The 26,254-nt window shown below is 40.0% G+C and overlaps 1 protein-coding gene across 1 annotated transcript; it reads right to left on the bottom strand.

Moving 5' to 3' along the window:
* Nucleotides 1-421: 421 nt before the first annotated feature.
* On the bottom strand, nucleotides 422-15,881 carry ABHD5 (abhydrolase domain containing 5, lysophosphatidic acid acyltransferase). Its single transcript, XM_053468176.1, has 7 exons — nucleotides 15,632-15,881; nucleotides 6,580-6,665; nucleotides 5,347-5,716; nucleotides 3,368-3,522; nucleotides 2,305-2,416; nucleotides 2,021-2,207; nucleotides 422-1,244 (listed from the first exon to the last, which is right to left on the bottom strand). Exons 1-7 carry the CDS (start codon nucleotides 15,739-15,741, stop codon nucleotides 1,155-1,157), a joined length of 1,110 nt encoding a protein of 369 aa, XP_053324151.1. The 5' UTR covers nucleotides 15,742-15,881; the 3' UTR covers nucleotides 422-1,154.
* Nucleotides 15,882-26,254: the final 10,373 nt, after the last annotated feature.

The following is a 26,254-nucleotide window of genomic DNA, read 5'->3' on the forward strand; positions in this document are numbered from 1 at the left end:
TCAATGTCCATGCAGGAGTCCTATGTATTATACAGATGGACTCTGTATTCATTGAAGGCCATGGATGGCCGTCCAGTGTTTCTTCAACAGCTGGCAAGCGATAACTGTTTTAGGCCAGCCGCCAGATGTTATACACCCACCAGCCCGGCATACAATGTGATTACCCTCTAGTGGAATCAGCTTGACTTTTCACATACATTGTTGCCCACTATACCGCAATACTTAAAGTTACATCAGTGCATACATACCTGAAGATTACCAATGAGACTTGGTAGTGTAAAAGGTATTTGTTTAAAGGAACACTATCTGTGTAAGACATTGGCACATTTCCAGCAGCCTGGCACATATATAAACAAAATGGAAAGGCATAATAAGAATAATAAGAATAATAATAAAAATTACACACATGCACACACACACTCTTCAGCAGAGATGAACTTATTGAATTGGAATTCAAAAAAGGAATTGGGTGCATATATGTTTAAAATAAAATGTATCTTCATCCTCAGTGGTGTTAGAGATGAAATGCTTGAGATCTAGCCTGCCCTTATTGCAATGATTGTGGTGCAAACAAATATTGAGTGCTTTCTTATATGATTGTGAAACCAACCATTATTACACATGCATATTTTATATATGCAATACTTGGCACAGTCACAAATTTAACAAAACAAAACAACAAAAGCATAAATATGATGACAATGTACAATGAGTTATTCAGTAGTGACATTGTCACAACACCAGTGGAGTATAGAGCTTAAAAGCTGAGAGGAACCTGGTCTTTGGAGTAAGTCAACAGGACCTATTATTCAGCAATTCAACAATATATATGGATACTATAATATTATTATGTAAATATATACATAGTTATGCATATCACAAAGTAAATGTTGCTTATTAGAAATTTAATTGAATAAATATAAACACTCTGGAAATTGTAAAAGCTATACAATGCTACATCTAAAAACAAATTCCTACAAAAGGCACAATTCTGGTTCAAATGTGCAAATGTCTTTTTTTCTATAAAAAAAAAGAGAATAGAAGCACCAGTTACCAGGAGAGAGAGCTAACATCTTGCCCTCCCTGCATCCTATTGCTTAGATCTCTCTCTACCATGTGAAGGATTCAGTGCTCTCTGATTCAGATGGAGTAGTTCAGTCTACAGAATCACAGATCTCTGAAACTTTTTGATTGAAGTCTTCGGGCTGATCAGCATAGACATAGTGGCCAGCACCACGGATTGCCTGCAAAAGAGGAGATTACATTGTTAACCAAACTCTACAAAGAGAACTACAAATAAAATCGCACTTTGCAACAACCAACTGGGTAATGGACAGGTCTGGCTGTGGTGAAACATATAAATTGCCTTCTCAGAAACACTGGCCAGAACAGAGTAATTTGACTGCTGTTTTCACATGAAAAAAAGTCTCTAACAAAAATGCATGGCTTGCAGGTCGATAAGCCTAATTAAAACATACAAATATATAGCTATTAAGTTTCAACACCCAGTACGCCACATGCTAGAACTTTGAACTACACCAACATAAATAACAGTTGCAAAATAACAAGAATATTCTACTGTTATCAGCAGGGCAATAAAATAATAAACTGTGCCATTTTTAGCATTCAGAAAATCACCAAATGAGTGAACCACAGATAATAGTTCTGATAATATAAAAGTAAAAGCATTTGATAATGGTGAATACAGTGTAAAACACTAGTCTCTTTTATTAGTATTTACATAATGTCATTTTCAAACCATTATGAACTTGAAAGTGCTGTTCCACCTAGGGTGCCTCGTGAAATACCACTAGCTAAGTGCCGATTCATGTAGAGAGAAAGAAAATATGCAGAAAAATACCTTTTATTTTTGTCCCTGTCCCATAAAACAAAATTAAAGGGTAAATACATTTACCAGCATTGCTTAGAAACCAAGCCATGTCCTGTATGGACAACAGTAGGTGGAACAACAGCTTGAATTATTAGTCTTCGCCACAGCAAAGTATCAAACAAGACTTACAATGGTCTTCACGAAGGAGTTTGGCCTCAACGACTGAATGTTGTTTCCAGAGTTACCATCTATGCAAGACCGTGCGCCAAAGATCACCGTGATCGGAATATCTGGGTGAAGGCCGTCAATACGCCTCAGCATGGGTCTTTGTGCCCAGCCATATGGAACCGTCATACTTCTAAAAGCCGATTCACCGCTGCAATAGTAAAAAATGTTTTGCAAAAACTTGCAGCTGATTCAGTTTTGTGATAAAAATCAAGACAATTTTTTCCATTGACTTTTTTTTTTTTTACCTTGGTGGTTGTGCATTGCAGTGGTAGATATATTCTGTTACTGTATCATCATCAAACAACGAGGAATACTTTTTCTTGAAATCAGGCCTGAGTCGCTGAACTAGGCTTAATCCTATTAGGAAATACAATGAAAATGGACAATGTAAAAAAAGACAGTTTAATACTGGCATCTGTTGACATTTATGTCTAATCAAAGCCTCCTCCAGACATGTCCAGCAGAGTGTTTCTAAGCCCCTCGGCACTTGTCGTGCACATGGAGGCCGTGCTGGGCTCTGTGCTGGACGCATCTGCCAAGGGAAAAAGCATTAAGAAGGCATAAACATGTCTATTCACATGCGTTCACACACTTTGTGGGCCTCACAGACAAGCATTCAGGATCAGAGATCTCCCTTGCAACAAAGCTATACTGCAAAGTTTTCCTACACTACCCAAGGAGAATGGATGTTATAACTCTGTGCATATGGTAAGGCTTGGGGTGCTGCTCTGGTTGAGACCCAGTTCCATCTTTGTTAATCGTAAAGAATCATAAACAATCTGTATTTGTCACCCTGAACAAGTAACTGGAATGAAATAATAAATACTTTAGCCACAGAGAATATTGTGAAACTTTCATTAGGACAAAGTCTTTTCATAAAACTTAGCACTGATCGCTATTATGGCCAATGTGTCATTTACTCAGAAATCAGGTTACGTTAATGTCATATGTGAACCTTGTATTCGCAAGAGAATGAGCGATTTTGTTGGAAGTGATGACTAATATACATGACCTGGAGTTTCATTCCTGGGACATTGGTTGACTTTTTTGTCAATCAAAGGGAAAGAAATCTACTGAACCAAATCTATCTCTAAAGGTTTGATTTAAAACAAACTTATGTTCGACTGATACAATCAGTGTAGTGCTTTATTTCCTTTGAGCAGATATTTAGCATGTAGTAATGGCAAGTAGACAAACTTATGAAAACAATACATGTAAATGTGGAAGTCTCCTACCACTGTGCATGAAATAGTTACAGCCCACAGTATTTGTACTTTAAGTACAATATCCAAACATTTAGTTACTCACCTAAAGGTCCTGCTAAGCGAAGTCCTGCTAAAGGGTTAAATGGACTTAACATAGCTCCGACTGCTTTAATCCAAATGGGAATTGGTCTATCCTCATCTGCATTGTCGGGTCGGTCTGCAAATCCCCAGGGCTCCACTAAAATGAGACATTTTACCCTATAATAAAAATACACAAAATGTTGGCTCTTTCTCTGACCAGTTTATGAATGGAAATGACCACCATTAACCAAACACATTTCTGCTGTATTTAGTGTGAATTAGTGTGAATTGAAATCGACAAACATAAGCCAATGTGCATAACTGAGCCTGCAATTTACTTGCATGGGTCAGACAGAGCTGATCTTATACTATGCTATTGAGGCCTAACAAAATAGCTCTATATAGATAGAATTAAATTACATAAGCATGCATGTGCTATGAAGGAGCTGATGTAACACCGGATTAGGACTCAAAAGTGGCATACCTTGTGTGCTTATCTGTACGCCTCTGCCTAGAATTCCTAGAGCGTGTTGGAAACTTTGCACCTTAGTGAATTCCAAGCAGCACTGGCATTCATGCATTTTATTTTCCTTGCTACTCTAAGCATAATACTATACTATAATTTAGATTATATTTATAACCCATGGCATTTATAGATAATTAATTATCAGGTTGCTTCTAAACTAAACAATTAAGTCCTGTCAACATGGCTTAATTTGTTTTAAATCTGGGAGCCAGGACTTTTTTTGCCCTACACTCACAGTCTCACACTTTACCCTAGCCCTCACTTTGCCCCAGCACTTTGTCCCTGCACTCACACTCTGCCCCAGCACATACTTTTAATTACCATGAATTAATCCCATTAATTCTGTCCCCAATTTCCTATAGGCATCTTTGTCACTAAACATGAGACTATGGGAAGCTATTTAGTGACAAAGATGCCTATAGGAAATTGGGGACAGAGTTTGCCTTTGTTGAGACTTTGTTGCCCCCATTCTCCCATAGCCATCTTTGTCCCATCTTCCCACTGCCAAGCATGCTCCCAGTTACTTCAGTTTACCTGACCGAAGACCCCGATGTGCACTCTGTTGGATTCCCGCTGTCAAACATCTGTGCGATGCAGACAACCTCGCTGCTGCTGCCGGCGGCTCCAGCCACCCTCCTCACTGAACGGGGCTGGCACCGCCCACAAAGGTCATTGAGCAGCGCTGGTGCCGCCCACGAAAGTCATTGAGCGGCACCGGCTGACTCACTTCTATTTCGAATCGACAGGGGTAGCATTTTAAGGAGTCGTCCCCGTTGATCCGAAATAGAATTGAGTCAGCTGGCCAGTGACCTTCGTGGGCGGTGCCAGCCCCGTTCAGTGAGGAGGGTGGGTGGAGCCGCCGGCAGCAGCGCGGTTGTCTGCATCGCCGGAAAGGAGGAGCCAAGTCCCCTGCAGCGCCGCAGGGGATCTGGATCTGGATCCAATTATAGGTTTGGCTCACAAATACCTAGGCGCCAGGACAAAATTATCAGTCGCCATGGCGACCTGGTGCCTGGGATTTGTCGAGCCCTGGCTTAATGGAACTTGATAAAAGCATTTATGTAGGTGTCCTAAAATGGTTCCATTGGTAACTTAACTTTAAAGTAAATTGTATTAAAATAATACAGATTACCACGACAAATCACAATTTTTTTGGATCACAAAATATGTTCACACAAATCAATATAAAAAGATGAGAAATGCATAAATTTGTTTTTGTACTGATTTTTGGGTTTCTGTATTTTTCTTTCTTAGAGGAACACTTCAGCCATCAATGTAGCATCTGGAGATGTAACTTTTCCTAAAGGTGTGCTTTGTTTTTTTTCTATCAGGCAAAGAATGAACATTTAAGACTTGTCATACGACAATATGCATTCTCCTGGAGTGATCCTTTAAAGAAAAAATTAAATTACATAAACAAAAAATGGGTAAATAAAACCCAAGAAAACCTAAGGATCATTACAATGACTACTTACCGAGAAGGATATCTTAAGGCGTAGGCTGCAGCCAAATATGCACCAAGATTATGTCCAAGGAAAATAATTTGTTCCAGACCCAAGGCGTTCCTCCATTCCTCTAAAGATTGGACAAACTGCTCCTCTGCCTTTTCTGCACCCCCATCAAAGTGTGGTCTACTACTGCGTCCAAATCCCAAGATGTCCAACGCGTACACAGTTCTGTTCTTGCAAAGGTCATCTAAGTTGAGTACCCATAGTCCAACCCCTCCTCCAAACCCATGCAGCAAGACAAGGGGGGTTTTATTTGATGAGCGGATAAATGACAGGGTCCATATAGTATTTCCACCGGATATTGAAACATGCTCTTTACTGCAGGAGCTTTCAATACCTGCAAGTGCATATATATATATTTATATGAGAAAAATACAATTCACACAATAATTAAAAAAAAAAAAGAAATACCGTATTTTCTCGATTATAAGACAAGGTTTTTACCAGAGCAAATGCTCTGAAAAATACCCCTCGTCTTATAATCAGACCTCACCTAACCGCACCCCCTTCTGGCTGTAGCGGAAGTTGCCAACGTGAATCGCGTAGACGTCTACACGCTGCCCAGATAACACCCCGGGGAATCAGAAGCAAAGTTACGTTTTTTTTTGGGGGGGGGGGCAGAGTGCTCTATGAAAGCTATGGAGTGGCATATAGGGGTATACGGCATTTCTGGAGGCAGAGTGGCACATACGGGGTCAAAAGGCATATCATGGGGCACAGTGGCATATAGAGGGTTAAAAGGCATATCATGGGGCACAGTGGCATATAGGGGGTTTAAGGCATTTATGGGGCAGAGTGACAAGCCAGGGGGCAGATGTGCATAACTGGGGGGGGGGCAGGTTGGAAAATAAAAGGAATTAAAAACAAAATATATAGTTTACATGAATTAACATTTACTGGTAAAACTTTTTTCCTATAGGGTTGTCTTATATTCAGGCTTTTTTTTTCTAAATTAATATTCAGATTTTGGGGGGGTCGTCTTATAATCGAGCAAATACGGTATAAATGAAAAGCTAGTTTACATGGAACATTTTAGCTGCTATTTGCATGGGGTCTACTACGAAACAAACATTTGTATTGAGGTTTTAGTCCACATTCTTGGTTTTTTAGGGTTACACTATACTGAAAGTTGTATTCCATTTCACAGACTCAAAGCGTTTAACCCTTTTACCCGATCCCTTGTGCACAAAAGCGGCTTACTGTTCAGCATTTTCTCCTCGGCCTCTTTGAGCTGTTGCACAGACGTAGGACACCAAGCCGGGAGCCAGCTAGTAAACCATCCCGACCTGTAATAAAGAATGAAAAAATATGGTTTCATTTCATAAACGGAAGATTTTGAAACTAGTATCTATTAATCATAATGTCTGCAGTCAGCCCCACAGACCAACCTCAGACACAGTGATACAAGTACATTGACCCTTGTTAGACACGCTAAGGTACAACACACACATAACACACTGAGCCAAACTAATCTCAGTAGGATTTTCTGCCATGACATGTAAACACAAAGTTTTCCGCTGTCCCTCGTCATCGGTTTACCCAAGTGGGGAGAGATGTGACCCTGTGAGTTATGCGAGCATGCCAAGTGCCCCCCCAGATATTGATGTGGGAATGATCAAAGACCATACAGTTTTCCTGTAGGCATGACGTGTGCCATAATTGTGTGATTTTTACAATTATGAATTTAAACCAGGCCAAAAAATAGGGGTATTTTACTGAGATGGTCATTAAAGAAATATTTTTCTTTGACTCTTAAATACAGTATTGCTTACAGTAGTGCAGTCTAGCATTGAAGAAAATGTGGTTTCAGTAAACGTCATTTATTTACAGACAGAGACATTGCTCCGTGCGCAAACCACCACATCGAGCTGAATGAAGTTCTGCTTAATGCTTTCATCTATAGACATCCTTTAGTAAACGTGTCCGTTTGGGTGACTGAGCCATTATACTGATTTAAGTAGTCAGGGTGTTTGTCGAGTAGACTGGGCTATGATAACAGTTGCATAAGGCAAATGAGCACCTGTTTGAAAACAGTATTACCCAACAAATTACAAATATCGCAAAGGGATAACAATATTTTGGAAAACTGAAGTTTTTTCCTTTAACCCCTTAAATACCCTAGATGTACACCCACAAAGGGTGTGACAAGATTCCCTTTGGGACATACCTGTACATCATGTGTTTTTCATAGCGACATCTATTGACTGCCTGGACTCGACCCCCCCCCCCCCTGAGCAGACGCTCCAGTTACACGGTTACATAACAAATGCACATTTGCACGATCGCACATTCCCTTCTAGTTGGCGTCACTGCTGACACCCACCGGAAGGTCACGGGAGGACAGGAGAGACTTAGCACTGTCTGTCTAGACCCTCATGGGATCTTCGATTGCTCCCCCTGCTGGCTGATCGCAGGCAAAGAGATCAGCAATGCAAGTCTATGGAGCCCTGCTTGTTAATAACAATGTGATGAGTGGAGGGGAGATTGGATGGAAGAGAGTATGAAACAACATTTTAATATAAATAACACACAATACAGTGAGCTCAGTGATGTAACTGTGATATCACTGGCATGCATAAGAAGGGTTTTCTAGCCGTAGTGGCAAACTATAGCCAGCGTATACCAAGAACTGGATGTGTATCCTGTATAATTAAGAAAAGCATCAACTTTTATTGCACAGTAAATTTACAGCCATACATGCTTCAAACAGAGGGATTTAATGTTAAACCTGCAATCCCTGAGGCTTAAAGACCTTAAAACACAGCGTTCTTTTTTTTAATATAATATAGTGTAAATTGTGTGTCCGGGGAAGCCTTATGTATTCATATAATATCTTCAATAGTGTCCCTGACCTGTCTGATGGGCCATAAACTGCCAGGTTAAACCGCTGATTCTCCCAGGTAAGACCCGGGGGGGGGGTGTCTGGCCTCTTTGAGATAACTGTGGGTTATCTATATAACATGGGTCTTAGTAAAATTCTCCTTGAAGTTCCTCCTTGTTCTCCATCTGAAGTATATGAATACTGTATGTATGTATGTATGTATATATATATATATATATATATATATATATATATATATATATACACACACACATATACATACACACACACACACACACACACAATTTGTAACTATTATTTCCGGCATATATTCCTGTTTGTACACAGCACTGTGAAACCTTTCAGATTAACTGGTCTTTGTTCTCTAATATGAACTCTCTACTCTGAAGAAAGCTCGGGTACGACAGGGTTAATAATGTTAGATTATTAGAGTGACAACTAACCTAAAACACCCAGATATAAAGTCTTGGTGGTGGCAGCAAGTTGTAGTACTGGGGTGGAGGGATTTCAGGGGTTAATCCGGTGGTTGCTGGGAATAGTAAGAGATAAGCAGGGATCTGGTGTTATTAATCCTATAGTCCTCGCCTGTGACACACAGTAGACTTACAGCAAATGTAAGAATGAGTTTAAGATGTAGGAAAGCTCCTTGTTTCGTAGAGGGGCTCTAAACTAGTAGAACAAATCCCTAGGTTATTCCCGGCTCTACACATACCTACTATAACAGATCCTGGACAGATCAGCAGATTTCAACATCCAGAGAGCGATATCAGCAGCTGGGGGGGACTGTGTGTACAAAGTTATATTCCCAGAGCTTCTTTCGAAGAACTTTTGGCAGACTGAACTTACCATGAATTCCACGCACGCATTAACAACTCTGAATTGTTTGCTAGCGATAAACAAACCAACAGATAATACAGCGGCTATTTCTAAACTGGTACACGGAGTCCTGGGCAAACAAATTTCAGTAGGCAAACCTTTCCAAGCGTAGGCCAAAAGGCAACGCAAAAGCACTGAAATTAGCTCCCATGTGTTCTTATCCAGGAATTTAGCAGCACTGGGAAGGACCACAGATACAGATTTCAACATAAATGATCACAGTGGGCTGCAAAATTGTAGTAAAAACTGATTATAAGGAAAATTTGCAAAAAAACAAAGAAGATTAGCAGAGAGGCTATTATTTACCCTCTCATACACAAGCCACTGGCACATGGCCACCTATGATTCCAACTGCAGGCCTCTACTACATTGTTTGTGAGGGTTATTGCGCAATGCTGGCACAGAGCATATGTCCCAGAACAAATACACGTCAGAGCCTTCTCCTCACCCAGCAAAAGTGGGGGAAACAGTTCTGTTATGATAGCGTTGTTGTCCCTACAGAATTTACGACCACATATAGTTCCTTCAGTCACCAGAAAGCAGCCTTTTCACTACAGTCTCCAATTTCACAGGGACTATTAAATAGCTCTGAATGGTGTGAATGTGTACACAGAGCTTTCCAAACCCCCTGAAGAGGATGGCACAGGAGAAGTTTGGAACTTGAGGTCTCGTTTTGTGCTATTATATTTCCTATACTTCCTTCTTAATTGTGCTGATTAAAGTGTAATTTGTCAAACTTCTATGGTTTACAAACACTTAATAAATAATTTCTCCTCTATACAAGACCTACCCATCTGGGCCAACCTCGAGCCCTACTTCTATCTATACAACATCGCTACAAAAAAAGGTAGACAAATAGCATTATTGACTTATTTACTAACAAAATGCTGGTATCTTCTAGACAGAATTTTTTTATTGCACTAAATATTTACATAATACTTCATATTTTAAAAATTAAAAAACTAAGGTTGCCTAAATAGAGATACCATATAAGACAAGGATTAGAGGTTATGCCAGAAAATCACAATTGAGCCTAAAATGTTATTCAAGCTTTGTTGGCTCACTTGGCCGGGTCTATGAGAGGTAACGTGGTCAGCTTTCTCATTTCACGCAAACCTTGATGATGTCATAAAGGCATTTCTAAAGCGTCCTTTAAAATAGAGACTACAGGCATACTCCACATTAAAGTACACAATGGGGCCCCAGAGCACGTATGTGCTTAAAGTGAAGCATGGAATGGGGGATGGGCAGAGGCTTGTGGTAGAACAAGCATCATCCGATCAATTCCCGTGCCCATCGTGCACATATACCGTAACATGGATTTTTATTAGATTATTTTAATATTTAGATTATAAACTTTTGAGCTGGGCCCTCTCTACCGAATGTACCAGTTTGTCTTATTCAATCAGTTCTAGTATTGTTGAATGTAAGTATTCTAAGTTGCACTGTGTAAACTGTTGGCGCTATATAAATAAAAGCTAATAAAAATAATATGTAAATACCAATACTACAGGTGTGAGTAAAGTGTCAGATCTGCTTTCAGGTGAAGCTTGGAAAATGATATATCAAAATATAACTCTCACACAAACATCTTGTGTAAATGGTGCTTGAGGTACAATTCAATGGAGTATGCGGCAAAGCTCAATATTAAGCTTGGGTGATGATTTGTTACGTCTTCAGCTACGAGATACAAGGGGGCAGGAAGCTGAGCGTAAATGTTAGATTTCTATTAGCATATAAGTGGCCCTAGAATCTACGACAGATACTTGAACATGATAGATGTATAGCAGGTGGAGAAAAGTAGCAGCTCTTGTATTATTCCTAAGAACACGTTGAAGGGGTGCTCGGGGATACCGGGATTTTAGTTAGTGTCCAGGTTTACAGTATTCAAAGTTTCAGAACAGCGAAAGATTTCACAGGTCCAAAAATAGCATCAGAGGTTAAATCGGGCCATAGGCAGCACTGCTTAGAGAAAATGTTAATGTTATCAAGTAACAGGTTCAGAAAATTATACTTTTTAATTAGAATCAGGCGACCCTTAGCAGTAGGGTCACGGTGGGGTGCAGAGTGGGGTTGTGCCACATTTTAAAAGATGGTGTACAGAGGTTGTACCAAATCTCACCGTGCACTGGAACGCTGTCACAATGCTAACTGTCTCTGTGTGGAACGGAGGCGCTATGCATCTTTACCTTTAGTGAAAAGCTTTTGAACCTGTTCTTCCTCCACTGAGTATGTCTCAATAAATCGCATTCCTGGTTTACTTTGCAAGTTGTTTTGTACTCGGCTGCCCCTCCAAGTACCCCCCCCTTGAGTGAGCACTAGGGGGTAAAGTGCTCATGATTTATTTACTATGCCATTTACTGCCACTAGACAACTGTGGCCTTTTTCCCTACAGAAAAGAACATTGTACTCCTCTTTCCTTTCAGACCCCAATCATCCCGTCCCTTAATTCTGCTCTTTCAGAATCTTCTTGGACTTCTATGGAAGCAGCAGTGGGCTCACATATCAAGCTAATCCTCATCTGTGGCACTTACCTATGTTGAGGGGCACCACAACATATTCAATTTTACAACATAAGTTATGGTATATTCAAAGCACTTACTCGGGAGATCACCTATGATATTTTTTCTATGCGATTCGGCTTAAAGCTTATGTTAAACAATACAACCCATGTGTCCTACATGGCACGGTGTGATAATGGACCACTTACTTCTACTTTTTTTTTTTTTTTTTTTTAATTATGATTAGCTCAGTAAAATCTTTTCTAGACATTTCATGCACCACCGACTCATATAAAGCTATTTATTTAGCAGTTGGGACCCTGCTTTGACATGATATGCCCATTGCAAAAAGGAGGATAATCTCTGGCAATAGAGACAAAACCATAGAAAGAAACTAGGTCAAAAGGCATATAGCGTGATTAATCCACTAAGGAAAACAGTCGTTATGCTTTGAGAGAACTGAACTCACAATACAGAATTCAGCTGTTTAATAATTCCCAAGCACAGCAGTACTCGCGGTAGGATAAGCAATTACATCGGGACCTTCCAAATAATAGCAAAGTCAGGAGTTCATTTTCTAGCAATAAGACATTCAATGATGGTCCAAACAGTCATTACACAAACAGTTATTCTAGTTACACCTTACGGTTAAGGCTGTATAAAGAAATGTAATTGTCCTTCACACACTCCAAATTCCTTCACTCCTAGCAGCTAGGTTCAGAAATGAACCCGGCAGCAGCCAATAGAGCTTTTGGCACACTAACCCACCATACCGAGTAGTTTGCCCCCATCTCAAGGTGACGGCCCAAACCAGAATGCTGTCCATTGAAAAAATGTGGAGTGTGGAAAGCATGATGACTTTTTTTTCTTAGAGACATTTAAGGCAAAAAAAATAATATTTGCATTAACTCCTATCATCTTCCAGCTATTTGCCTCCAGTGATTGGTACCCATTGCCTCCTGTGTGCCAATGAGAGCTGTCGGCACATGTAATAACCTCAGTCTAAGGCATTGGTCTAACAGTTAAAATATGGATTTTTATTAGATTATGTAGATTATAAGCTTTTTAGCAGGGCCCTCTCTACCCAATGTACCAGTTTGTCTTATTCTGTCAGTTCTAGTATTGTTGAATATCAAGTAAAACAAAACCTTTCCATTCCTTCAAAGATTAGGAGATGCATCCATAGAGGATAAATGACTAATTTCTACATAATGGTAGCAAAGAATAGTTTTCTTTAAATGGTGAAATGAAGACTGGCGTGAAGATAAAAAGTAAATACATGTAACAAACAAATGCCAAGAATTACACAGTAAATGTCACAGGACCTTAAGCAAACTACGTGCCTTTCAATAACTGCGCGTGGCGCTCTGTGCCTGCAGTTTGTTACACTGTTACACATATTTTATTGACAATAAAGGAGAATTGATTAAGTTTTTTTTGAGTGCCAAACTCAACTAAAACAACAGCCCAGTGATTACACACCAACGAGCCCTTGCATTCCAATAACGCTGCAATCTGGTGACAAAACCGGCCAAGAGTTTAGTTAATGACTCAATATGCAGCACCAAACGAGTCTACCGCATCATTAGAACCTATAAAAAGCATTTAGAACACGCTTGATGTGTCATTCACAAAAGGGCGGTTATCTCTTGGTAGAATGAGTACTGAATACTGACAGATAAAATAGTTTGCTGTACATGTGCACATCCTTTTTGAAGACCAAGTCCACCACCATGAATAGTCAGGTCACAGCACAGGTCTGGGGTTTACCAACTAAGTACCGATGACGTACACGGCGTTTATTCAACATAGAGTCAAAAGTGAAGTTGCCTGGGGAGTTGTGCTTTGTAACTCTCACTTTACTATTAAATATGAAGGGCCTACACAAGCAAATGTCTCCGGGGCCGAGCTGGAACCATATAATACATAATTCAATGTGTAAGAGAGACTGAAGAGATCTCACCAATGTTATTATAAATTATCCAGGGTCAGTCCAGCTCTTTCTGCAGCAAAAGATAAATGGGGTCAGCTCTTCTTTTAACCCTTTAGGGAATAAACCCCAATGTGGTTGTGTTTTTTTAATGGGAAAGCACATGCAATGTTACATCTAATATATCATCACAGGAAGAGGAAAAGTGAACAAATTCAACAAAATAACCCCAAAGCACGTGGACATTTCAGAGAAGGCTTTTTAATGTCAATCTGTCTAAAGGTATCTACTATCCATGTATAATAGGACAAGCTGAGTATTTTTTTTTTGGAAAAAACAAGTTATTTCACAACACCACTGGTCTCGTTTGTGTCCCTCGAAAGGACATACAACCTTAAAGAGGTTTTACCATAGCTATTAGCGGAACTAAAATCAGATCGATCGGTTTCAAAGACACCCGTTTTATAGGAGGAAGAAGAATTCAGCATCCACAAGACACGCAATTTAAGTGGCTCCCTAGTCGACACAACGGCATCACAAAACTCAGTTTCATGCACACACCACAAAACTGGGTATTGCTGTGGAACGCAGTTACCAAAGCTAGTGACACCTCTCGATGGACCAATATTATTATTATGTATATAGCAGCAACAATTTACGCAGCGATTCTTACAATACATACATTCAAGGGGAATGACGAGACTGGAATTGACAGACCAAGACAAACCGATACATTAGGCTGAGAAATTAAGTCCTCGGTGGTCCTTTATACATCTTATTTACATCAGAAGGTTATGTGACTCTATGAATGTGTTTTTACCCAGTAAAGGCTATTAGGAACTTCTGAAGACTCTGTATAACACAATGACACAGCGTAGCAAGGCAAACCATTAGAGGCCAAAAGCTTGTAAAGAATGGATAACGTTGTTAAACACTAATCCAGAATTAGAAACAGATTTGCTAATACCTTTCCCAGAAAAAAAACAATCTGGAATCACATACTATTTTGTCTCATTTATAATTTTTTCTTCTTTAGTTGTAATTGTAACCTTTTATTGAGTCAACTTAGAAAAAGATGTATTAGAGAATAAATAAATAATTCATATTTAAAGCTTCTTGATCCAAGAAGAAATCTGATTGCCTTTTGTAGTCAACGAGGATTTTCCCCCTTAAGCGGTTAAATTCCAAAAATGTTTTGGCCTTCTTTAATTTAAGATCAATAGCTGGAAGGGTAGGCAGAACAGTTGAACTTGGTGAACTTTCCCAGACCTAAGTTACTATGTTACATGAACTTTTCGTGACCTCAGAGGTCTCTTTCTCAAATAGAAGACCTGTGACCTCCTGAAAGCGTCTGCCAGTTCACGTCCTTGTCTAAGTTTGCCCAACAATAAAAAGTTATCAACTTCAACTAAGGTTACATTTTCTCGCCAATCCGTCACATCGTTTTCTTATTATAATCTTTGCTGGGGACACCTGTCATGTGACACACAAGCAGACACTGGTGGCGGTTGCCATAGAAACTGAAAAAGCTTCTTCAAAGTTTGCAGCTTATTATTATTAACATTCTAGAGAGGGTTATGCTATGGCTAAGTGGAAAAGCATCTTTTATTCACTAAGCAGGTACATGCTACAAATTCTGCCTACACATCCCTGTAAAATAACTGTATAATACATACAGCACATTAATAATGACATCACTTCCACCAAAAACACAGAAAGCCATAAAAAACCATGACTTTAGTAAATCATTTAACAGTAAACTACAAGAATATGCTACAGAAGTAACAGCCAAAGATTTCACGCAAGGGTTAATAGTCCCCTATAACCGCACTGCGAACCCATTGATGTATGGATGAGGTGTCACTGCCGGGGCCGCGCACAACGTTTCGTGACCCCAGCCACAATAATGACACCTTCATCTCACCCACGGACTGAGCAGGACCCTTCCCGCGTGGAGGTCACGGGGTGGGAGGGCTGCGAGCTCCTGACCAGCACGTGCCCGCCCCCTTCCCCACTCTGTAAATAGAAGGCATTTGACCCCCCCCGCCGCCCGCCGGTTCCACAGGTGACCGCTACCCCTAGAGAGGAAAGGCGCGCACTCACTCTCTGTCGAGCTGCCTCGCCGGGAGATACAGGAGAGACCAGGCAGCCGCTCTCAGGGAGCCTATCAGCCCCCTGTCCGAAGTAGAAACCAGCTCTGTTTCCTCGGCCATTCCTCGGTGTTTAAAATTAAAAAAGAAAAAAGTTCTTAGCAGATATGGCAATCCTCGCTCCGCTTTGCGGTTTACGCCGGGCCCGAGCTGACCTACGTTGCACTGCCGACTAGCCTCAGCTGCTCGGTACTGTTTGTTGTGAGGAGAGGAATCACCCTCTCTACGTCACCTCTCCCCGCGACACGGAATGGGGCGTCGCCCGGTCAGTCAGGTGACGCGGCTGGTTTCGCCATGATTGTTTAGGGCTGGCACAGAGGTTCGAAGTTCGGTAATAGTGTAGTTTGGTCATAGTGTAATATCGACATGCGCTGGTATACCGAAAGCAGATGGGATTCGCTGTTTAGTGCGCAGCGTGACAGGAAGAGATCTCTAGTACAGCCGATAAATAATCACAACTGCCAACATGTCATTGTATGTGTATGTATATATGTATATAAATATAGATATAGATATATATATATATATATATATATATATATATAATCATACACACACTATTATAACCTCTTTCCATCTTTGTTTAACCCCTTAAGGACAATGGGCGGTCCCTTAACCCATTGAAAACAATGCATTTTGAGCCCGTACATGTACGGGCTTTGTCATTAAGGGGTTAAGATTAACATGCATGAAACATAGTATCATGTTTTCCTTGGTTGTCTTTTCTGTTACACTGTAGCGATACCCACAATTATAATTATCGTTATATTCTTATGTAACTCTATATGTTATATAGAATTATATAACAAATATATAACTACATTCTCTGTATGACTCAACATGATGTGTATCTGCTGTTACATCAATACAAAGCTGAAACAGCTAAAATAAAGAATACAAAAAAAAATTATATTGTCTAAAGTTCATACTTAATTGGAGCCAACATAAAGGGGGAGACCTGGATGTTGGCTGGAAAGATTGGTATTCTGGAATCCATCAACAGTCGTGCTTCTTTGTCATGGTCATTGATGGAACTCAGAAATACATGGTATCTCCATGGCAACGTGAACACACCTATGCAGTTACATATCAGAGATCTGAAATATTCTGGACAGCTTCACAGGTTGCTCCTGTGTTTTATTTCCATATAGTTACGTTGTATGACATCGGCTATTTCATGAGTAAAAGAAAACAAAATCGACAACTTAATGTAAAGCAAAGTAAAACGGGTAAAGTGTCCTAGTGAATAACTTAAGGTATGCTACTTTAACAAAATAAGTGATACATGTGCTTATTGTGACCCTCAAATTAAGGGTAGTACAACTGTCAACTCCATCAAAAGTGGTTTGCTTGTCCACATTAGGGAGAACTACCAATGTTCTTGGCCACATGTCACTGTTCAGATATGCAAAAAGCATGGGCCTCAAGTTGTTTATAGAAAGACTCTCCATCACTGTGAGAACATCTCAGACATGTTGAATATACACAGATTGAGGAACATGTCCTACAAAATGGAACTTACAGTGGTATAGATAATCGCTAAGGCTTGCATCAGGACCCTTCCTCAATTCTGGTGGGCTACTGCAGATTCTTGTCTTACATAATCAAATAGGGAGGAGCAAGTAATAGTCTGAACATGCATGTTTTCAGGAATAAAGTGTCTGAGATTTGATGCCATGTAGAGACAGCAAAATGATAGAACATGCCATTCCCTTATATTGGTGGATCTTGCAACTTCATAAACTTTTTTCTCAAGCCAATTGACTAAAAAATAGCTTTAAAATCTTACATTTGTAGCATACCTAATTTACGTTAGCTTTTGTATCCAGTCACCTCCACATTGGCCCTGGGCAGTGTCATCGTAAGGGATCACTAAACTTATTATTTGAGGTATATAGAAGCTTCGGAGAAGCTACGAGCTTCCTGATCTCTACCTGATATCCCTGTTCTTATTATATGGTCCTTGTTCTGACATTATAAAATCCTGCTTTATCTGAACAGAGACAGACGTATGTGCTTAAAGTTCCATGCTGCACGTTGGACCTTCAACTTAACTGTTCACTATAAGGCACTACCTGGTTAGATTTTCTTAAAAGTGCTGAGTCTAAATCGTCAGGATTTCTTGAATATCTTCTAACATGAGTAATAGAGTGTTGGTTAATTTCCTCTTACAAGAGAAAGTTTAGTGAATAAACCTCAATATCTCAGTTCCTAACAATTAAATTACACCCTTGTTCTAATTGAAGGAATGCAGCTTCCTCTAGAATGGTTTCTGTGTCCCTTTAAGATATATTCTGTCACGCCATATTACCATTTGGTCAACTGGAGATGCTTTTTTTTTTTTTTAACAAATTTGAAAATCTGCAGAGATGTAAAGTTAACAAAGTTAATTAAATTTAACCCACCCGTAACTTAAAATGAAGTGAGCTAACCTTAATTATAACTGGGTCACTACACACTGTCAGCACTGGATTCTGGCACATCATTTGCATCTAATGTACCTTGACTTGCGGAAAACATTTGTTTGCCCATATGTTTTAAACTTTTTACTTTTAATTAATTTTCTTTCTTTGTATGCTCTTTAGAGGACAGTTAACTGTCTCTGACAGCCCCTAAAACGAATGCATGTTCAAATACTCTGTGAGGCACCATATCATCAAGTGACATTGACTCAAGGAAGAAGGGATAATTCAAAAATGAATATAACAGCACTTGGTAGAAGCTGCAACCCTGCAGCTGCCATCCTTCTCTATGCTCCGATGATTCTTGCCGATTGATCAGCTGCTTGAAGGAGCCAGTCACTGGCAGGAAAGTGTTCACATTGAAATCAATAGCAGCACTTTGCTCACATTCACACAGGGGTTGGAACAGGTGCCCACCCGCAGTATTCATGTTACCCTCACTCCAGTGGCCCCCACTTCTGCTATAGCGGGGACCGTTGATTGGCCTCCCCGGGATCATATATTGTCCCCCAACTGGAGACTCGCGATGCACAGTGCACCAGACCCAGGTGAGAAGCCTCAGGCTACATCAAAGCCAACAGAGGAAATGAGCAGCTTCAGGATAAAATCATGCAGGAGGGCACAGACACTTTTATGCTCTTAAAGGGCTCAGTTAATTAGCTAAATTGATGAGCCAGCCTACTGGAGGGGTGGAAAGGCTTGGAGTTCTGATAATTGCTTGTGATAGGGCCTTTGTTGCCTTTCACCAGCATTATTTTACTTTTGCTGGTTCTGATCCTGCTTGTTCCTGACCTTGATTTTTGGACTTCCCGTTGTGTATGGTGTTTCCCACCTGGTATCTTACCTTGGCTTGCCTTTGTTTTTCCAGTGTATCAGTTTTCAGATGTGTCCACATGCAGAAACTCCATAACACAAGTTTCCATTTTAGATCAATGCAAAACAGTGCAAAAAAATATGCAAACTGTGAGGTAAAGTACAATAAAATATAAATTTAAATACAAATGACCGAAAATCCTTGATCCTTTAAAGTCTCATTCAATAATACACTCAATAAAGCAGTGAAGAAAGGGCAGCACAACCAGTGATAGCGCCGGTCACATGAATATTGTATAATACTAAAAAACAACGCTTTATTGTTCAATCAGCATACAATAAACGCAAGAATGGAAGACAGAGCACGTCTGACATGTTTTGCACACAATGGCACACAATCATAGGCATGCTTTCAAACAAATTCTTTACCTTGTTTGTTCAGTTAACACTATATGTGTTTGTTAGAGGTCACAAGATTTTTGTTCTTGTTATGCCTGGGTACGTATTACCTCAGTTCAAAATAATAAATACATAGTAACAAGGTTAAAGTTATTCGCTTCAAAGTTGGGTATAAACGAACTTGTTTCTGTTATGCTAGATAAGCATACCAGGGAACTTTTGGGCTTCCCTTGCGGGAAGTGGCCTGGACTACCACTGACGTCAGTGGATGGTCCTGCTGAAGTCACAGGCAGTCCAGCTGATGCCAATGGGCATTCTTGTTGCCGTAGCGGGCAGTCCCACCGTCGTTACAAGCGGTCCCGCTGACATCACGAGACACACCACTATTTAAATGGGAAAAGAGCGGAGAAGGGGTGTCCCAGGACCTAGCTCCTCCATCCTATTGTCTCAGGCAACACTCAGAGTTCCCATGTATGTAGATAACTACCTAGGGTTTGAAAGGTTGTGACTACTGAGTAAGTAAGTTAATTGAGCCTCACAGAAAGCGGGATTGAGTTTTCCAGAAAGAGTTGATAACATAAGATCCTGGAATAGTAGGGACGGTGAGGGCCCCTGATAGTCATGTCACTCCTGGCTAGAACCAGTCCTAGGGCTCTGTAAATCTAGTAGAGGTGATTCATCTAGCTATCTGCAAGAAGCTGAGACCAGCCAGGGAGGTGTAATTGGCCAACTGCAGATAGGTTTAAACGATTTTTTTTTTTATGGTAAGCGACATATTTATTGTGCAGTGCAATAGTTGAAATTATTACTCACCCCATGCTACAATTGACAGAAAGAAGGAAAGGTCCCTTAGATCTTTGATAGATTCATAATTTGATTGAGGTATATCAAGAGTACAAATCCAAGCATTTTATACCACTTTTATGTAGGAAAACCTACAAATCGTATTTTGACTGCTTTTTAAATTGCTTTAACTGTTTCTTTCAAAGTATACAGTGAACAATAAAAGATTTAAATGCATTACTACATAGTGGGCTATTATGTAACATAGTAAATCTACTGAAAACCTTTTTCCCTAGATTATATGTTTTTTTTAAGCAGCTCTAAAATTACTAAGCAAACAAAGAGCTATCTCAGAGCCCAAGGTACAGTGGAAAAATCAGACTTCATGAGAAAGAACCTGATAGAACATAATTTCTATCACAATATAACTGATACGGTGCGTTTAAAAATACACTATGTAAATAGATTTCTTACACCATGTACATTAGATACAAATAAGGTTGACACCAGGCCAGATTTCGCTGGGCAGACCCACTATAGGAATTTAAGTACTTGATCATAGAGTTAGCTCTTTATGTCCTGGGAATGCTGGATTGGTGGCCATGCGAAACCACATTCTACAATGTTCGGGGTAGGGTGAGAGAACTAGCACATGGGAGTACGGTTTAGCTACAGTATTGATTCTGTAGGATTTTTTTTAAGATTTAACAGCTATATTTTGTATACCTTTTTTTTCTTCTCTTTCTGTCATTTCTGTTTTGTTTTCTCCTCTCTTGTTCTTCTTTCTCTCCGCTATAGCTCTCTTTATTCTACTCATCCTCTTTCTCTTGTGCCCCTTTTCATTTCTCCCTACTAAATCAAACATTTGTACATTACATACCCATAGTCCACCCCAGATCTCAGCCAAAACTCAGACATATGCCCTCAGACGCTAAAGTTATGGGTTCTTGTTACTAAAAACATGTTGACACTGTGCCCTTCCTACTGAAACCAGTAGCTGTAAGTTACTTAAAAGCTCTGCGAACCTCTATGATGTCACATCAGACACTACAGTTGCAGCAACTGCGCTAGACTAGTTTCCACAAATATGAGAAATATAATACTTTATTTTTCATTAAACCAAATCCTGCTCATAAATAATTATCTGTTAAAACTGACCCCTTTCACTTAGGTGAAAATCCAGAAACCCACATACCTGCTGGAAATGCTACATAAAAGGAGACGATGTAGTGTCATAACCCCTCAAAGTTCTGTGAATCCTGCTTGAAGCAACCAACCACTATCAGGTAACTCAATGGATGTACCAAATGCACAGGCACTCAGTGTGATCAGCTACAGGGGGAATAGCTATAGAAACTAATATAATGTATAAATTAAAATATATATATATATATTCAGATCCTAGTATGACATCAACATGACATCATCAAATGCTCCAACTGGTTACAGGATCCAAAGGGAAAAATGCTTAAAAAGTTAACGATAATAATAATTGTAAAACTAATATTTAGAAGCTGCCCACACATCTGATAGCCCTCCTACTAGATATAATATATATATATATATATATATATATATATATATATATATATATATATATATATATATATATCTGTAATGTTGGGGGTATATGTGACAGAATGACCTGTCATACAGGGCCCCAAGGTACTCAGAGATGGCTCCAGCCTGGCTGTCAAACAAAGATAGCACAGGTAGGAACTCCATTGTGTAACTAATCCCATCAGTAGGATTGCTGCCAGGGGAATTAAAAGTTGGGTTGAATAGATGTATCTGTAAATTTATGTTAATGAAGTTCTGTGGATATATGAGTCTATGTTTTACAACAATAAACTGTTCATTCCTGCTGTGCTCAATTCAAGGTAGTTGTGTCTACTTATTGGGTTTGCATGCTGACTGGTGCTGGAAGTGATTTCGGGGACAACATGAGGATACATCTGGGTGATCTCTGGGAGTTACTACAGCTCTCTTGGTGAACATGTTACAGTATGCTTTATGAGACTGTTTGTATATGTCTTGATCACTGTGGTTTTTTTGAGATTTGAGAGAGACTAAAGTTCATGAAAACTATGTGAATTAAAAGTCAAATACTCAAGCAACAGTCCCAGTTGACCCAGCATGTCTGTAGGCCTTTCAGTGTTTTGTGCTTTATGAACTTTATGTCTTATTTATGTGAACAACGTGTTCCTCATAATCAGGAAGTGGGATGGCAATACAATATTAAGGTTGGCTAATCACTTCGTAGCTAGTTACTCAAGCAGTGCTTTCCTGTTTGTGTTACGTTATAAAAATCTCTATAATGAAACACATACAGTAATGAAATATGTGAAGCTCAGCTAATCCGAGCAGTAACATTTTAGTGAATTATGCATCCATATGAGTTTCTCCCTTCTGTCCTCAAAAAGTATCACTGTTATGGAGAAGCATACAAATTCAGACTCCGCTGAAAAGCCTGCTAAAACAAAAGTGCCCTGACCTGCATTTGACCCTTAACTGACCTCAACACCTCACTAATGTCCGGCAATGGACAATTTGCAGCACAGCTTAGTTCGCCTGAGCCTTTTTCAATTCTTCCAATTAGGGGTGAGGAAGTGCCCATAAGCTCCACCATTTTGCAGAAGCAGTTGGGGAGGCCTGGCTACCAAACGAAGAAATAAGAACAAGGGGAGGCACAAGAAGAAGTGAAGCTGTGAAAAAGGAAACAGGGACATGGGAGTGGTCGGCGGAGAAAGTAGAGAGAGTGTGAGAAGGCATGAGACAGTGGATAAGAGCGTGAGTAAAGCGAGTGAGAAAAGTAACGAAATAAAAATTTGTAGCTCTCCTTAGTTTTCATTTGTTTCATCTGGCCTCTCATGCACTTCTGTTCCTCCAGTCGGGGAAAGGGTGTGCGCAGAAGCTCTGCCCTTTTGCGGAAGTGCATTGGAAGTAGTGTTGTACTGCGGAGGGGGGATCAGTAACATAGTGGGGCAACATAACGTGAGGTTAAAACCTGTGGTTAAAACTGAGGCTGCTCACAGCCAAAGCAAAAGCTGTGTTTGAGGTAAAGGGTGAGTAAGGGAGAATGCGTGCGTTGATGTGTGTGTGAGTACAGATGTGTATGTATCTCATGCTTGTACCTCACGGCATCCCCCACCTGTACATCAACGGAGGGGGAGACGCAGGTATGTGATGGAGTGCTAATTCTCAAAGCATCGGGGTGGTGCTTCCATTCAAAGAGGCTGCACCTCCTTTTATCAACTCTCTCATTAGTGTGCCGGGGGGCGGGTCTGTAGATGTCACGCCAGGGAGCCATATAAAAAAAGCCTGTCGGCAATCAGGCAAACTGCTTCTTAGGATGTGTTATCCTGAGTTCCCCTTGCTTTATATTTACCTGTACTTCTGGTTTTTGATCCCTGTCTCTCTTCTGGATATTCATATTGTCTGCTGGCTGCCCCTGACCTTTGAATCATGACCTGGATAACCCCATTGTCTGCTGCCTGCCCCTGACCTTTGGACTCTGACCTTGATATTGTCTGCTTCCTGCCTTGACCATTTAGGACTGTTTATTCTATTTTCTCAATGGACTATGCACTGCATAGGAGACTTCTATGTATGACCTATATTAAGGTCTGTTATAGACCCTTACAAAGTGTGTGTGAGCATGAATTTGTATAGGTAAATGTGTCAGCGCTGATGTGTATGTGTTTGTGTATGTGGATGCATGTGTAAGCGTGTATGAGCATGTATGTGTACAGTCGTGTGAAAAAGTACACCCTCTTTGAATTCTATGGTTTTACTTATCAGGGCATAATAACAATCATCTGTTCCTTAGAAGGTCTAAAAATACAGGTAAATACAAACTCATGATATATCACACCGTGTCATGATTTATTCAAAAACAAAGCCAAAATGGAGAAGCCATGTGTGAAAAACTAAGTACAGTCTTACTGCTTCCATAGAAATTAAGATGCTAAGCAGCAGAAATGCGCTGCTAATCAAATGACCTTGATTAATTGATCATCAAGTGTGACAACCTCTATAAAGGCCAAAGTTTTAGCAGTTTGCTGGTCTGGATCATTCAAGTGTGTGTTAACACAATGCCAAAGGAGAAAGACACCAGCAATGATCTTAGAGAAGCAATTGCTGCTGCCCATCAATCTGCAAAGAGTTAAAAGGCCATGTCCAAAGAATTTAAAGTCCATCATTCAACAGTTCCCAATCTTCCCAGGAGTGGACATCACAACAAATTCAGCCTAATGTAAGGCCGTGCAAAACTCCGAGAAATTGCAAAAAACCAAGAGTTACATCTGAGGCCTCAGTTAGTATGTTAAAGGTTAAAGTTCATAACAGTACAAAAGACTGAACCAGTACGTTTTTTTTTTGGAAGGTTTGCACGACTTGGGTTTCAAAGCTGCATCTGAACAAACCACAAGACTTCTGGAACAATGTCCTTTGGAAAGACAAGCTCAAAATGGAGATGTTTGACCATGATGTACAGCCCCACGTTTGGTGAAAACCAAACAAAACATACCAGCACATGGTGGTGGAGGGGTGATGATTTGGGCTTGTTTTGCAGCCACAGGACCTGAGAACCCTGCAGTCATTGAGTTCATCGACTATGAACTCTCTATACTAAACGTTACACGTGCCCATTGGGCTCTGGTGACCTTAGCCTGCCTGTCCCTTGCAAACCCTAAGAATTGGGTACCCGCAGACATTGCCCTCTGCCTCACCCAGCATGCAGGAGAATCCTCCTCCCAAGAAGCAGAGTTGAGGAGTTGCTTCAAACTTTGTTTGTTTGTTTTTTTTTAAGTAAAACTTTAAATTTGGGATGAGAGACATTTTGCTGATGGACCACCAAGTCCCAAGTCTTAATATTGCAGGGTCCCACACCTCAAAAAAGGATGTACCCTTCCTTTACTCTCCAACCAACGGACCCACCAAAAGTGGATCTTCTTTGGCCATCTTCAAAGACACCCTCACTCTCCCACCATATAAAGCTCAGCCCAAAATCAGCTAGCTCCAATGTGGCATTTCCATTCCTTCCACATATACCAATATTATTAGAGTTTGCTGGAGAGTTGTGTTTCACTTCACTAACCATTATGAAGGGACAACCCCGGTGAGCTTAAGCTGTAGTAAGAGCTGGACTGACCCTGTGTGATGTATAATTAAATGTTTAGTTTATTTAAAGTGTCCTGATCCATTGAATTGTACTTTAGGCATGGCTAGCTTAGTCCTTCTTCAATGACCAGGCATTGGTGGTTAGATTTAGTAACTATTTCTTCCAAACAGGTCAGTAATCGTTTTGATTAAGTATTTTACAATATAAATGAGAAGATGCTTGAAGTTTGAATGCAAAGTTTGGGAACATAAAATTAGTCATCATCACATGGGTGGGCAGTACACTTAATTATCTGAACTGACAAAACCAATTACATTCATGCTACATTCATGCATTATTCCTTAGGCAACAATTATAGATTTAGATTCCTATTCCCTGAGCCATGATAATCATCTAGTACTCAAATCATGTTTAGCACCATTTGTAGCTGACCAGATACAGACAACTTAGTGTGATTGACAAAGACTAATTATACATGTGTGAGTACAGTGTATGTGTTAATATATGGTATAATTGTAGTATAATTTTTAGTATATGGTGTTAGCATCTTTGTGTCCATTAGTATTTGGTGTTAGTATGTGTGTGTATGTTAGTGTATGGTGTTAACATAAGTGTCTGTCAGCATATGGCGTTAGAATGTGCGTGTATGTTACTTTGTGTGTTAGTATTTGATGTTAGCATGTATTACTATTTTCTGTTAGCATGATTGTGTGTGTTAGAGCATACAAGAATTAGTGGTGCAAGGTAGATGATGGAGAGTGTGTATATGTAGAAGAGTACAGTGTTTGTTGTGTAAGTTTGTGTGTTAGTATGTACATGTGTTTTAATTACATGGGGTGCTAACAAAGCTGTACCCAAACACCACTAACCCCATGACCTTGCATATCCAGCCAACAGTTGCAAAATCTGATTGCACATAGTGATGTATACTATGAAATTTTAGAAATTTCAAAATTTCCAGTTACACATGCAGATTGTAGACAGAAATACAAAGATA

The sequence above is a fragment of the Spea bombifrons genome, chromosome 5, assembly GCF_027358695.1.
Source record: "Spea bombifrons isolate aSpeBom1 chromosome 5, aSpeBom1.2.pri, whole genome shotgun sequence".
NCBI classification, from domain to species: domain Eukaryota; kingdom Metazoa; phylum Chordata; class Amphibia; order Anura; family Pelobatidae; genus Spea; species Spea bombifrons.